The 16,486-nt window shown below is 31.4% G+C and overlaps 1 protein-coding gene across 4 annotated transcripts in view; it reads right to left on the bottom strand.

The window, feature by feature from the left end:
- Nucleotides 1-16,486, bottom strand: part of LOC118181650 (uncharacterized protein CG43867-like) — a 404,498-nt gene that overhangs the window by 45,430 nt on the left and 342,582 nt on the right. For all 4 annotated transcript variants that reach the window (XM_035350823.2, XM_035350824.2, XM_035350825.2 and 1 more), the window contains 5 exons: nucleotides 12,740-12,845; nucleotides 12,496-12,608; nucleotides 9,329-9,502; nucleotides 8,104-8,342; nucleotides 2,894-3,071 (listed from right to left, as the gene is read on the bottom strand). In XM_035350823.2, the coding sequence (XP_035206714.1) occupies nucleotides 2,894-3,071; nucleotides 8,104-8,342; nucleotides 9,329-9,502; nucleotides 12,496-12,608; nucleotides 12,740-12,845 (810 nt within the window). The remainder of the gene's footprint in view (nucleotides 1-2,893; nucleotides 3,072-8,103; nucleotides 8,343-9,328; nucleotides 9,503-12,495; nucleotides 12,609-12,739; nucleotides 12,846-16,486) is intronic.

Below are 16,486 nucleotides of genomic sequence, written 5' to 3'. Positions count from 1 at the left end.
TAAATTAATCTCAGAAGAATTTATCCCAAGAAGAAAAGCCCACAGCCCTAGGAACGCATATTATTTTGCCAAATGAATATTCAAATTCATTGCCAACTTCATTTAACTGTTCTGGTCATTTAACTTTTGTTGAGAACAAACCTCCCCATTTCCGTAATCATCACTACTTGAAAATACAAACACTACAGAAATACAGAATACTTCACTAACTCTGCTAATTAAATTTTTTTTCATTGTAATTTAAAAGAATTACATTTTTTCCAAATATTTGTAAAGCACTTATTTCAATAAAAAGTTTGAACATTAATAAAAAAATTCATGAAAAATTTAAGCTTTATTTTGTTTTAAATGGCAAACTAAAACTTCAATTTTTAAAGAGATTTAAGTTAATTTTCACAAATAGCACACTACCTACACATTAGCAAATAAAGAGAAACTTCAAAACTTAGAAGGAAGGAACCTTGTCCTCCCTTCAAAAGAAAGAATTTCCTTTCTTTGTTTTAGAAAGAATTACCTTCCAAAACAAATGATTTTGCTATTAACAAATCAGGAATAAACATTAATATATGAGAGTAAGGTAGCAATTTTATGGCATGTGCATGCCATGAATATTTTTGCAATTTTTATGAAATTTTCTGAGATTTTGCAGGCAACAAATTTTATACCAATATTAAATAAATTTCAGAATATCTGAAAATTTTTTACCAGTACAAATAAGCTTTCATATTTAAGTAATTTTAATATGAGGAGTGTTCAACGCAGCAACAAACTGGTTGAAATTTGAATATGCTGCTTTGAGATAATGTAATGAGACTAGGGAAGCGAATGCAGACTCTGGCAAGGTTGTATGCATATATGGGCACCTCCACATGACACAGAAGAGAAGTAGGCAGTTGTGTGTTCCATTCAATAGATGCAGCAGTGCATATAAGGATATCATGGTATTCACATTGCAAAATTTGATAACTGAGGAGTAGTGAGGTGTTATCATATTTCTGACTGCATAAGGAGTTAAAATGGCCTATATTCATCACCAAATAGTAGCCATATACAGAAGAGACTGTGGCTCTGACAAGTGAAAGTGGAGTGCCCGTTTTATGAAGGCTGGAGGTGTTTGAGTGATGGCATGAGACAAAGACAGGCAATCAAAGCAATCATAGCTGAACTCATCAACCTGATGAGAAGTGACTGGGATGTCACAATGCAAATGTTGACAGTGATGCTGAGGATCAGTGTTAGAAAGGTGTGGACAATTGTACACGACAGGTTGAGTTATCAGAATGTGTGCATGCAGTGGGTTCCAAAAATGCTCAGTGAACCAAAAAAGGAACTGCGTATGACAGCAGCACTGCAACATCTGTTCTGGTATCATGAAGGCCCCGCTTTCCTGGAGCAGATCGTCACTGGCGATGAGACCTGGTGCCATCACTTCAAGCCAGAGACAAAGTAGGACAACATGTAATGGAAGCATATGTCATCACCTCCCCCTAAAAAATTCATAGCTGTGCCCTCAGCAGGCAAGGTGATGTTCACTGTCTTTTACGGTGATCGATGTCCAATATTCATTGAATTCCTTCAGCCTAGAACAGTGAGACAGTCCATAACCTATGCAAGTCTAATGAGCAAAAGGCATGGAGTGATTCTGCTCTATGATAACATGCATCCACACATCTCCAAGGTCACACAAAGTGCAATGGCCAAGTTCATGTGGGAGCAGCTTGAGCATTTGGCCTACTACCTGGACATGTTGCAATGCGACTTCCATGTGTTTTATCCACTATAAAAACCTCAGAGGGAAGCACTTCAACTATGACAACATGTCACAGCCAAAGGAATTTTAGGAACAGGAAATCCTTTAACTCATTAAACGGTGGGATAGTTCTGCTCAGGCCTCTGGTTATTACTTGTGAATAAAGACTTCCATTATTAACACAGTGTCGTTTTGTAACTTTTGTGTCACAGTGTTATTTTGTAACTTTTCATTTAAGCACCCCTTATAGTACTTTTCATTAGAATTTAGGAGGGAAAAAAGCGGTAAAATAGTACCAATAAAAAATTCAAATCTGAAATTTGAACTCTGAACAGACCCTAAGTTTTAATAGACATGAAGTCATCTTTCATTTTTTCTATTAGTAAAAACAAAGAATTCTGAAACACAATGCTCTTTTTTTAAACTGAAAAGCATTAAGAAAATCTGCATGTGCCACACAATATATCAAAATAACAGACTTAAATGAACATGGATTACTTAGATTACAGCAAAGTACATAGATTACACCAAAGTACACAAAGAGATGTCTGCCTAAGAGAAGACATGCCTTTGCGGAGGAAGTTTTATGGTAAAATTGTTTGTATTTACGTAAGGCATCAGAAAAATCAAGAAAAATGCCATATAGCCAGTCCATTCATTCAGACTGCAACCTGTTCACTTAAATAGAGATTGTGATTTATGTAACAGCACGAAATAGAAGAATTTGATTTACACATATTAATCTATAATTTAATTACATTCAATAAAAACGAATGTAATTAAATGATTATTTAGCTATGAACTAATTATACATGTTACAGCTTCATAACTGTTAAGTATTTTATAAATTTTGTTTCATTTTATTTATTTATTAGATATGTTAGATGTAAATTTTCAGTTGCAAAAATTGCACTATCTACCTTGCAACTGACCTGCTAGTTTTGCTTTCCCTACAATAAAATTAATACAATAGGCACAGTGACAAATGATGAAGTACAGCTTAGCTTAAAGAACATATATTGTTAAAAATACTTTTAATATGATAAAGTATAACTTCGCTTTTCCGTTCCAGATATTTGCTTTTTTAAGGCACATAAAAATTCTGACTACACAAACTATATAAAAAATGCACTAGTTAAATACCTGATATGTTCCATTTAAAAAGTGCACAGGTATACTGTGAGGTAGGGAATGGTGATATGGATTTTTTAGCAAGATGCTTAACACTTCCATTCTAGATGGCTTACACTCACGACCACCGTTCATTAAAGCTCTTTCCAAAGCTCTTTGGCAAAAGATGTCATATTTACCAGCTTCTAATCTAAAATAAATATCAATCAGATATATCAATTTTGTAAGCAATAGTGTGAAAATGCAAAAAGAAATGGAAAAAGCAAAACATTAAAAAGTAAATGGAATGGATGCATAACAGTTTGAATTTCATTACTGGCAAAATTAACATTTTATTTGTGACTAATTTCTAATAGAACATTTAAATATTTTAAGATATTTTTGTTCAAAATTTAATGTGGCTTCTGTAAAAGTTATTGAAACAAAAATTGTCATTTTTTAAAGTAATTAATGTTCAGTTTAACATTTGATATTTACGAAGAAAGCAAGTTTCAATGTTTAAAAATGAATATGACAGACAACTTGGAAAAATTCACCTCATAAGGAGCTCTTTTTAAAATATACGTTAAGCAATATTTACTGTGTTTTCTCATGTATTTCCCTCCTTTTTCCTACTAACTTTATCACCAAAAAATTGAAAGGAGAAAATTAAGTACATAATTTAATTTCCAAAGGGCACAGACTCAATAACAGCACAGCAAATGAAAAGTAGATGAAAAGTTCTGTAACAGAAACGTACATTCCAATAACAGTACACTCAATCAAAAAAAGGGGGTGTGACAGTTCTTTATCTCCTATTCTGCCATGCTGATTGATGAAATTCAACTTGTGCTTTTCATGTCTCAAGAGTGCAATTTTTAAGATATATGCTAGGTATACGTATAGCACTGTTTTAACATAAGTATTTTGACAGAAAATCGGACTTTTTTCTAAAAGGACATATCAACTTTGCTACATATGTCAATCCTACTTCTCAAATTATACCAAAGTGCCAAGTTTCATAAAAATCACTTCTGCAGTTTTTAAAAAATTACAGCTCCTTATGGCGGCTTGCAGATTCACAAATTCAAACGTGTTGAATTAGTCACTGATGGGCTTTATTGTGATAAGGTAAAGAATTTCACTCCCATGAAATGGACTCAATTTCTGTCCCTGATGTCATGTGGTCTTTATTGGCTGCACTGATTCAACACATAGATGGCAACATGAGCAAAGCTCTCTGTTTAACACTGAAAGCACTGAGCTGCACCCAATAAATTACCACAACCCTGTGACCAACCCATCCCCAATGTTAATTGAATTTGATATATTTATTAATGTCTCTCTATTTTTATTAAAAGTTGCTACATTCCTCCTTTCAGAATTCATAATTTAAGTTACACCCAAATAAATTTTGCCCATTTTGTACGAATTATTGTTTCAATAATTTTTAAAAATTTTCTTACATTACAATATATACAATTTCTATCTTCATCTCAAATTAGATGTAATTCTAGGCAAAGCGACAGAAAAAAACAGAGTTTTTATTCAAAATTTCCCAAGATAATATGTGAATTTATGTATTGGCGCATTTCGAAATTTGGCATATTTGTTACAAGCGATAATCAATTCCAAATGTTGTTTATGCATTTTGTTATATTCTTCATAATTGCCATAATTACTTTTGAACATTAAATATCCAAATAAAATCTTTTTTAATTATAATTTTATAATCATTACATTATTATACATTATTAACCCCTTCGAGCGAAAACGCGCGCTTATCGCGGAGGCCGGCAGTGTCTTCTGCAAGCGTCTCTCCAGGGCCAGGGGCTTTTTTGCTATTAAGCCTAAATCCATGAAATTTCCGAAGTATCAATGCATTGTTTAATAATGCTCTATAGAGTATTTAAACGGCTTATGCTTTATAAATATTTATATATATATATACTTTAATTACCTTATTTCTTGTTTAAATGCATATTTTACACATTTTATTTTAATTACTCACCATTTTATGACTTTTAACATTATACATCTGAAAACTAAATATACTACTTAAAATTCTCTTTTCATATGAAAAATTTTAAAACAGGGATCTACACAGAGTCCTACATTACATTCCTTGAACTCGTAATAACTCATTTGCCGTTTTGGAGGATTTTTCCGGAGATGTGAACAAACGAAGCACCGTCGTCTCATTTTCTTATCAGTCTCTTCTGAACAAAGTTTTGGAAAATGTCTTTCAGTTAATCTTTCAGAATCAATATCAGAATATCAGAATTTCAGAATCAATATTTGAAATATTTTGCATCATTTCTGCTATTTCATGCTCTGTTAAACATTTTCGACGCTTCGACATTGAAACGGTAGAAACAGAAAGAATTCACGTCTAACAAGATCTAATTATTTTCTAAAAACTGAACTGTAAACCGAAATACTCAACGCTTTAGCGCATATAAAACTTCTACTTACAATAAACAACTACCACGTGCGAATAAAGTGCAATTTAAAGAGACGTCATAAATCACGCCATTCGGAAACATTTAGTTCCCCGTTTGTTTATATAATAAAAAACACGTGTATGTGAGTCATGCTTCTCTCATTTCGAGCAGAATGTCTCATGTACATGTATCTGAAACCATATGGGCATACAGTGCCATCTTGTGGCAGAAATTATAGTTTGAAAAACGTTCCAAGGTACTGGCACAAATATGTGACATTCGGTAGAAAACACAACATTGCTCTGGCACGCCTGCGTGTCGGCCGTTAGATAAGTGTGTTCGTTGCTGGCACGTATACGTGACAGTCGGCGCGAAGGGGTTAATTATTAGTTTTATTAATTATTTAAAATGAAATAATTTTTAATGAAACGATATTTTTTAAATTTAAGAAGACTATTGATAAAGTTTAAAGATTCTTTTTTCTTTCATAAGAGTAAATTTTTACCTTCACTATTTTATCACCTGCTATTTTACTTAACTTCATTTTATATGCAACGAAATTTATTATGCTGACTTGTGCATCATGTATGCATTCAAGTTGTGCATCATGTATGCATTCAATACTGAGTAAGTCAAACAATACACCAAAAATATAAATAAAACATGTCTTCTACTACAGAAATGTTTAAAAATTTACTAGAATATAAGTTTTTTGTTCTTTTCTGTGCACAGCAAAGGCAAAATAAATAAATAAATAAATAAATGACTAAAGATATTTTATATCCAATAATATTTTGTAACTTTCATTGCATAGTAAATTTCTTAAACTTTTGTTTTTGTTTGAGAGATTAACTAATTATCTTCTTCTTTTTTCAAAGCAAAATATATTTTTATGTAAACACTGGATTGACAACTAACACATCTTTAAAATTTAAATTGTGATTTGTCAAAACTTGAATTCTAATCATTACTAGCTTTCAGTAAGTTTCTTTTTTTTCTTTTTTTTTTTTTTTAAACAAATTGCGCATAAATTAGGTTGGTTGGTTATTTAGCTATGGCAAAATACATGAAGACTGTGCCTAAGGGAAGGAATGCCTTCCTGGAGGACTAGCATATGGAAAAGTAGCTCATATTCCCGTTGCACATGGGGAAAATCATGAAAAACATGCAGCCAGCTTATTCGTCCGGATTGGTTTCTGGGATAAATTATCAGCAGTCTTTAACTGCTCAACCACTAGTGGGGCCACTTAAATTAAGAGCCAGGTTATTATATTTGCACAGAATCTTATGTTAATTAATGAGTTACTAAGATTTAAGTCTAATATAACTTTTTTTTTCTGCATTCCCCACCAGAATGCAAGTTAAGCTGAGGGTTTTCAATCTTTAGTTAAGTCAGCTTTGGGCAATTCCGTTTTGCTGTTTGTACTTTTAGACAGCTCTGTCTAAAAATAATGTTCCAGCTTTAGCATCCTTACTAGGCAATGCTTTAAATACATGCTGGTAAAATATATGATACAGCTTATTCTATTTAATGTGTAATCTTAGACTACATTATCAATGCTCAAATTTAGTTGTCTGTTCTGACAAATTAAAATATCCATATGTTCTGAGAATTTTATCTGTAGCACAAGTTGTGCCTTTATATTCAAACTAACAGTAAAATAAAAGGGAAAGTTCAGACAGAGAGTAAAATAAATCTTCTGTATTTTGCGAGTTCTTCAAGATATAGTGATAACTCACTGTCTGTCTTTTAGCTTTAGTCCCAAAATTTTAGCTCCTATTTAATGTGGAAGTGAGATACAAATTTTTTTTTAATTCAGAAGCATTCATGCAAGCAGTGTGAATAGTGTACACACTAAGTGCTTATTTAGTTTGAGTTGAGAAGAAGAATGCAATAAACTAATGAATATGTATGAAGTTAGCTGTAAAATACAGAAATGAAAATGTTCTAAAAAGAGAGGTACGACATTATCCTTCATCTAGTCAAAATGGTGTGTAAAACAGTTAGTGCTTTACAGTTAACTTATTGCAGTTTTAATAATACATCTGCACAGAACTAAGCTAAGTTTCAAAAATAAGTCCATGAGAAGGAACATTGAAAATTAAACAATTTAATAACAGCAGCTAATAATTTAAAACATTTTAGTAATGACATCTGAGTGATTTGAGGCAACTATTTATTTCCAAACAAACGCTATTTCAACCTTCGGTCAATTTAACCCAAAAGAGTGCTTAAGGTAAACGAAAAGCTTATAAACGAGTTCCAAATTTTTACTTAGTTATAATCTGCTATAATTTCCTAAATATTTATTGAAATTAATTTAAGAAGTTAACTTTTCCAAATTCAGAGGCAAAAAATTCCTTTAATGACAAGTCTTGACACATTAAATTTATGGATCACACTTTAGACTGATTTTTATTCTAATCAGAAAAGATAAATACTAGCTTCAATACCATTACATATAATAAGGTATTGGTATGTACAAATGAAAGTATAATGTATACAAAATTTGTATTATTATGACACATTATTTGTTAACAAAAAATGAATTTTATCGAAAACATTAAAAATAATATAAATTTTTTCAGTATTGCAGCAGTTATACAACTCATTACATCAGAAATTAAAGCAATTTCATGTTAATGAATTTGTTGTTCCACGATACTTACAGTAAATAATAAAATTTATACTTAAAGAAATTATACTTGAAGCTAATCACTTCAGTGAACACCCAACATTTACATACTATATCAAATTGAAGAATAAAATTTAAAAATCATAAAACAACAAGTTCTCACTTAGAATTTGCATTTCTTTGAAGATGCGTTCGAAGATACCACAGAGTCCTATTCTTAGGCAGAAAAAGTGATACAGCTAATGCCAAAAGCTGCCATGCTTGAACAAATACAAAAGGGGCTGGATTCAGTTTGCTTTCAGATGGAACAGACTTCTCTGTACTTCCCACTGAAGTAGAAGTCTTTTCAGATGATGATGTATCACACAAAAACAGTGACTGTGTTGCACAAATGAGTAGTTGCTAAATGATATAACACTAAGATATCATAACATATTAAAAGCATTTCAATACTTCAAGTAAAAATATACGCAATTAAAGAACAGACTAAAAAACAATTGCTATTTTGACAACTGTACAGAAAGTTACTTCATTCCATGTAAATGCAAATACTTGCAACAGTTAGTCAGTTAATTCAGCTTACTGCGGTAAAATACTTTAAAACTGTTTCTTCAAGTTTTGGTACAGACATTTACAATTTTTTTGCAGAAATAATACAAAATTATAAAAATGTATTTATAACACTAAATTTATCATTAACCAGTTTGACTGTGCATACTAAATACTGAAAAGGGCATATAAATTACAAATGGTAAAGTGGTAGTTTTATCTTCAAGCAGAAATGACAAACCCTTTAAAGATTAAAGTTAAGCATTAATAACTAAACATGTTTTAAATTATGATATAATTAATCACAATAAACTTCATAAGTAAACAAATATCACACATGCCTGTAAAAAAATGATGAATATAATGTCTGAAAGAGGGTGTACAAGTGTTCACAGTTATCACTGACATAACAATAAGAATTACCCTTCATAATTCAGTAAATAATAAAATTTAATGATGATCTATTTATTTTGATAGTAAATTTAATAGAAGATACTGCTAGAAATGTGAGATTTGTGAAAATAATTTTTAAAACTAATTAACAGAATTTTCTGCACTACACCTATGCATTTTCAAGCAAAAGGGGAATAAACAAATATTAGATATCTTAACTGCAGCCTATTCTATACAGGCTATCTACCAATGATAAGATACAGACAGAGAAAATTAACATAGATAATATTTAAAATTACATAACTAATGAAAATAGGTCACAGTGTTTAAAATTGTAAATAGTAAGTGTATTCTATCCCATGGACACAACATATGGAAAGATTAATGAGTTTGGTGGTTGAGTTGTGCTTATTAATTTCAGCTGCAGCACACATTTAAATACCTACTTGAACTCCAATTCTTTGATAACAATGACGAGAAGTCTGCTTGATTAGTTGGCAGAAGAGTTCGTTCTGAAGTTCAGGATATATTAAACACTGAAGAAGAGCATTCTGGGCAAGAGCAACATGATATTCAATTCCTGATGTATCCAGTGGCACAGATATGAAAAGCTGGATAGACTAAAATAAAAATTTGAACATGCTAGTAAACAAAAAGCCTTTTTTTAAAATTATATTATTGCACTACAGTTTAACATGTTCATAATATTTAATGATACAAGGTGATTCAAAACTCTTAGGCAAATTTTAAAGGGTGACAAAGCACACCTAAACAATCCCTTTTTGATACACAATACATGGACATTCCTCAAGCAGACGAGTGACAGTAGATATAAGAGTAACAGAGGAGGAATGGGAAAGTTGTACAAATTTTATAGAGCAAATTACACAAGCCTCTTAAAAGAGTGACCTTCAATACAAATGCATGCTTCAAACCTTTGATATAGTAATTTTCACACACTGGTAAAACCATTAAGACATTCCTTGGAAAGTGGCAGTAGCAAAAGAAATCCAGGCAAGGAGGTCCTCATTAGAATAAATGGGACTATCACAGATGAGGTTTTATAAACGTCCCAACAGGAAAAACATCCAGATATAAGAAACTGGGTATTCGCTCTTCATATTTGATAGGACCATTTCAACTAGCCCACTGCTGCAAATCCATGCTGAAATGGGTTAGCACTCTGTCACATTGGTACTATAACAATGTCTAATGTTTGCCAGAACAGTAATTCTGGCAGTAATGCTGAATAATTCTGAGAAAATTTCTTGTAAAAATACAAAGTACATTCTTCCGTCTAGTTGGTCTGGTAATAAATATAAGAAAATCAAATGGTCATGGACAGTCCTAGTCCAAACATTTGAGAAATGCCATTGGTTTGATCACGGATATGGAAAATGTAGATTCCTTGTTACCCGGATGAGAATTATGGTAATCAAAAATTCCTTAATGTGTAATCCTCTTATGTGTGTGTAGCAGTAAATGCACATTAAAATAAATCCAACCTTGCAGCAGTTTTCTGATGCAGCCAACATGCAGAATCAAAATGAGCTTGATAATCTGCAAGTGCAAAGGCCTTGAACCCTCTGGGCATAGTAAAAGTGAATTCATGCATCTCTTAGCATGCACCTCACTGTCAAATGGGATGTTGAAATGCGGCATATGAAATTACTCCAGCACAACACTCAGCCAGATCTTTTAACCATATGAAGAATTTCTTCCGTAACAAATAGTCCTCAGACTCCTTGGATGTCAGGTATCCTGCAAGACACCAAGAAAGAAGCTCATTTCACAAATAGTTGAAAATGGTTAAAGGCTTCACAAACCGGCACAAAACTTTTAGCAAATAATTTCATTATGGTCCTTGGGCTTCCTACACATTCCCATCCATAGTTCTGTACATGAAATGCACACTTGCTTTATCCCAATTCGGGGAAAGGGACTTCCAAAAATCCATCATAGAAAGAACAATAAGTGATAAAACTAGCACTTAAATGCCTTTATTTGGGAGTCCTCTGTTACTTCACTCCTTGAGTTATGTGCATGCTTGCGTGCTGAAACCTAATAGTTTACGTGTGTTCAGCCAAATATTTCAAAAATGTTTAGAATTAACCTGTATAAGTACACACATGCACAAATATATTCAAGGAATAAATCCTTTCAAAATGAAATTGCAGATGTGTCATTAATTAAAGCACAGATAATTTGTTTACCTGTCATAAAACGCTTTATAAACTAATCTCTTTTTCCATTAAACAGAAAATGATGGAAAGTAAGTTTATAAACGCTTTATAAATAAAGTTGCAAGCACTTTGTATAAATAAAAATTCTGCAATCCAACTTCACAGCTGAATTTAATTTATATTTTGATAACTTTTTAACTAACACATTAACCCTTACACCTATTTTTAAAGATTCAAATTCAGATTACAGTCTAACACTCTGAAGAACTTAATATTAAAGTTTCAAAAAGTCAAAACCTGAATAAGTATAAAAAATCACAGATTTAAAACGAAAGTGTACTTGGTATGCAGATTTCAATTTAATACCTCATACTATTTTTAATTAAGCAGTAGTAATAAGTTCAAAAAAATGAGTTCCTTAGAAATTCAAAATACAAAACATGACATCCTATATTTAAAATGGCAAAGCCAAATAGAAAAAAAAAAAAAAAAAGTGTCATTTGGAGACATATATACTTATTCTAGATACCAGCTGTGCATTTATTCCACTTGATCATTTTCATACAGGGCTTGCAACAAGTATTTCCCTATAGTAACAGTAACATACTTCTTATTTTTTTTAGGCTTATTGAAAACAATAAATCCTTGTTTAAAAAATCTTAAAACAGCTAAAAAAATCTTAAACTTAATAAAAGATTTTAATGTTTCACAGAATTACTATTTATATTTTTAAAATTCTGATACACAGTTATATATATATATATATATATAAAATCATAACCAGAATTTTTTAACTGTGAGTAAAAACCACCTTTGTGTATTATATTACCTTCTTAATCTATCTTCATTCAGTTAAAATTAGATAACACAATTTACTTCAATCTAGTTCTATTAAAATTAAATTGTAAAATCTAGTTAAGTTGAAATTAGATCATAGATCAAATTTTTCTTCAAGAGAAATGACCCTGGATTTCTTTATGCATTAATTCCTCTTTCTGTCCAAATAAGAAAGAAAGTAGGAATTTTACTATTTATGAAAAGCTGATGTGATTTTTAATAACATTATTAATAAATATATTAATACCTGAATGCTATTTATTTCAAATATTAAGACTGCATCATGAAGAGCAATTTAGACAAATAATCTATCTAAAAGAATAATAAAAGCTCCTTAAGCTGTTCTGCACTCAATTTCAAAGGGCTAAAAATTTGAGACATGTGCTATTAACCATAAAAAGAGCACATATATTATACACAAAATGATACGTATTTCTTGAAATACGATTGCGAAGTTTCAAATATGCATCACATTGAATTAACAAAAGGGTTTTCTACATCAAATTCCAAAAACACAGAATCTTAAAAGGCAGCATGCATTGCATTATTATGCAATACCAGGCAATATCCAAGATATATAACAAAGTTCTTACTTTGAATAACTTAATAGCATCTAGTTGTAACTGTTCAGAAGGCAGTGTTGTTAAGGGCTGAGAAATAGGATCTTTTGAATAAAGAAGTAACGGGTGCTTCCAAATCGCACTATCTGTAAAATATACAGGTATATGAGCAAAACATATATACTTAGCAAACATAAGAAGTTTCATAATTTTTCAAATATGGGATCATTTTAAGTTTTCATAATTTTCCAAATACTTAAGAAAATTATTTTCTCACTTTCTTCACCATCTGCTTCCATCAGTTTAGCAATTAATTGTTCATACTGAGTTCCAATCAAATTTTCCCCAGAAGAAACAACTGTCAAGTGATACATCCAGTCATCCTATAATAGCAAATAGCATACTTCCTTCAATTTTTATGTTAATATGAAATGCATACTTGCCAACCTATGACACTCAAAAATCAGAAGATTTTTTTTTAAGAAATCAGGAGATTTTTCACAATGTTAAAAAGACTTTTTAAATGATAGAAATATAGTTTTTAATAATGAATTAACTTTAAATAGTAACTAATTCTTAAATGCAAGCAACACAAAAATACTTTAACAAAAATACACATAAAAAACATTTTTATTACTTGCATCGTTTAAGAAAACAAAAACAAAAAAGACACTTAATAAGTTTTCATACAAATAATATAAACAGTGGTAGATTTTGCCTTCTTTAAGAAAGAAACTTCATAATTTTGTTCATAGCAATTGCCACGTAGGCCTGCTTTCGCTAATAAAAGTTTTTCTAATGTGTCATCACTAATATTGTAGAGTCATTAGGATAATTGGAAGCAGAAAAGATGAAAAATATGCAACCGCCTTTGCCGGGAATCAAACCGCGGACCTCAGGAATACCGGCCCAGCGTGCTACCATTACACCACAAAGGCACGCTAGGGAAGTGGGAGAAATACCTTATATACTCCCCTTTTTAAAGGGCGACTAGGGTTTTAAGGGACCTAGACGCCAAATCCTGGGTGTGGAGAATCATCATCCACAACCCTTTTAGTTCGGCCGCCACTTGTAGGGTCATTAGGTTAATTGGAAGCCATAGAGATGAAAAATATGCACTCACCTTCGCCGGAAATCGAACCGCGAACCTCTGGAATACTGGCCTAGCGTGCTGCCATTACACCACAAAGGCACACTAGGGAAGTGGGAGAAATACCTTATAATATTAGATCTAAATTTAGTCCTCGGTTTCGCAACAACACTGAAAATCCTCTCGCACTCTGCATTACTATGGGGAACTGTCAAGATGGCCAACATAATTCTAGACAGTTCACTATATTTTAAAATTCCATCATCACCTTTCAGTTTTCCAATTAACTCCACTGAGTGTCAATCCTAGTTGATTTCTATAACTTCATCCAAGTTTTCTAATTGTAAACTGCTGTTATGCAGCTGTTGGAACTGTTTCAATTTTTCCTTCCTTTTAGAACTCCTTTCAAGGTAATAATAAATATCAACAATGTGTTCATCCACATTTATTGGTAAAGAACCTGCCCCTTTTTCAGCTACTAAATTTAAGAGGTGACAGGTGCACCTCATAATCTGCAAATCTGAATTTTCCTTTCTTAAGACACCTGCAACACCAGCCTTCAAGCCTACCAACACTGGTGCATTATCGGCACCAAGTGCTAAGCAATTATCCAGAGGGATTGCATTTTCTTTTAAAGTTTTAATAATTAGCTGTGCTATATAAAAGCCTATCAAATGTCCTTCTAAAGGGGGGACAGAAAGTAAACTGCACTCAATTTCTGAAGACTCTGGATTAAAAAAAGAAACAACAATTGGATACAGTTTTGAATTGGTATTATTGCTTCCACCCATAGAGAGGCAGAACGGAGCTGTTTTAATGCAATCAATAACTGAAGATTTATTTTTCAAACCCATTTCTTTAACAATTGCACCTGTTTTGTTCTTGCACTTGAGTATTTCTTAGCAATTTCACTATCAGGAAACATTTTTCTAAATAAAGCTGCAGCGTGATCCAATGTATTCAGAGGCAGGTTGTGCTCCAGTAAAAACGCAGAGAACAGACATTCCGCATTAATAACTTTTTGGTCCTTTGTTTTTGAAGAAAAATTTAATTTTTCGTTTTTTTCAAAACAACTCATGTTGTCCTTGTGTTTTTGTGTACGCACATGTTTGAGAACATCTCCCTTCCACCATGTGAAATAAAAAAATCGCAACGGCAGGCATTACACATCGCAAATTTATTACATTTCCTTGAGGAAATAATGGAAGGAAAGTCAACTGTGTATGATTTTTGAAACGTACACAAGTATTTCACCTTTCTCGCAGGCATAATAAAAGATAATTTCTAAAACTGTTTCTTGAAGGTACGTGTACTCACACAGCTCGGGACAAAATGAACAAAATAAATAAAGAACATCTAAATAACAGCTTGCTTTGTCCTCATTGGCTAATATATGCCAGATGACACACAGTTTTGCCAAGTTCCATAAAAATCGTGAGAAATTTTAAGAATAAGAAAAAAATCGGGAGAAATATATTGTAAATCGGGTTGGCGGGAGAGCTGTTGAAAATCGGTAGAGTTGTCAACTCTGGAAACGTATTGTGCATCAAGGGCATAGTAATTACTACTAGCTAGTAACTGAAATTCATGAGAAACTGTTTGAAATGCACCATACATAGAATTAGAGATTGACACAATAATACTAAATTTAGAACAGAAATATTTTATCTCATTATTAAATAATGATATGAAATAAACTTCTTTTTTTTTTTTTTTTTTTTTTTTTTTTGTTTCTTATTCACCAGAAGCACAAATTTAGTAATAACATTGTTATCCTTGAGATTTAAAAATTTTAATTCTAATTTGATAGATTTGGTTATCAATACATAAATATACATTAAACAATCAGGTTTAAATCAAAAAACCAGTTGGCCAATCTCTAGATATAATAAAAGAAAGAGTCTGTCTGTGTGTGTGTGTCTTTCGTTCGCACTGCGCGTAAGCTAATAGACCCACGGCTACGAAATTTGGTACATAGGTGCATCCAGATAAAAGCCAGTGCACCTCGAAGCGATTTTTTTTAAATTCGAATTAGAATTGTTTTTATTTTATGTTTTGTGATGAAATCGCATCATTTTGAGACATAATGGGCTATAGGAAAGTGAGATTTTACTCTACACACTCCATTTTCACATCATCATGAAACGTCGGCACTTGGTTATTTTACAAACTTAAAATAAATTTCGTGTTTCAATACGAATTTATTTAACAAAGTGATGTTAAGACCTTTTCAACGGGGGTTTTTCTAAAAAAGTTTATTTTTAAAAATGTACAGTTTATTTTCCCTTGATTTTTGGACACGTTAAACTTTTATCTTTGCGACTGCTTTTACAAAAAGAATTTTGGAAAAATGATAATATTTTGTATTTTTAAAAAAATTTTTAAATGAAGCTTCCGAGTACACTTCTCACATCTGACATCTTTAAAAATATGATTTTGGCAGCAATTTTCCTGTCTTATTGTTGTTGATAGATTTTTCATCATAGAATAGTTTCATTCTTTTAGAAATATGAGTTTGGCAACAATTTTTCAACGTATTTCTTATGTCACTGTGTTTAAGAGATTGGCGTATTTCATTGTCATTTTTTATATATATTTTTATTGATATTTTTTTGATAAAGTTGTCCAGCAGAGTAAAACTCTGCGTGGATTTTTTTTTTCTTTTATGTTATTTTTTTGCTTATTTCACTGTTTGTAAGATATTGAAAAGTTTTGCATGATTTTTTTTCTTCAACGGAAAGTTGGTAAATTTTTTTATTAGGATAATTAATATTTGTAGTAAGGGACATAGCTTATTTCATTGTAATTTTTTTCTCTTGAAAATATAAGATAAAATATCATTAATTATACTTGAATTTCATTTTTTTTTTTTTGGTATTCTTTTATGTTATTTATTGCTCATTTCACTGTTTTTAAGATATTGAAAAGTTTTGA

The sequence above is a fragment of the Stegodyphus dumicola genome, chromosome X1 (genome assembly GCF_044657685.1).
Source record: "Stegodyphus dumicola isolate Sdum_Otavi_A_Nest chromosome X1, ASM4465768v1".
Taxonomy (NCBI): domain Eukaryota; kingdom Metazoa; phylum Arthropoda; class Arachnida; order Araneae; family Eresidae; genus Stegodyphus; species Stegodyphus dumicola.
This window is presented reverse-complemented; position numbering and strand designations above follow the sequence as displayed.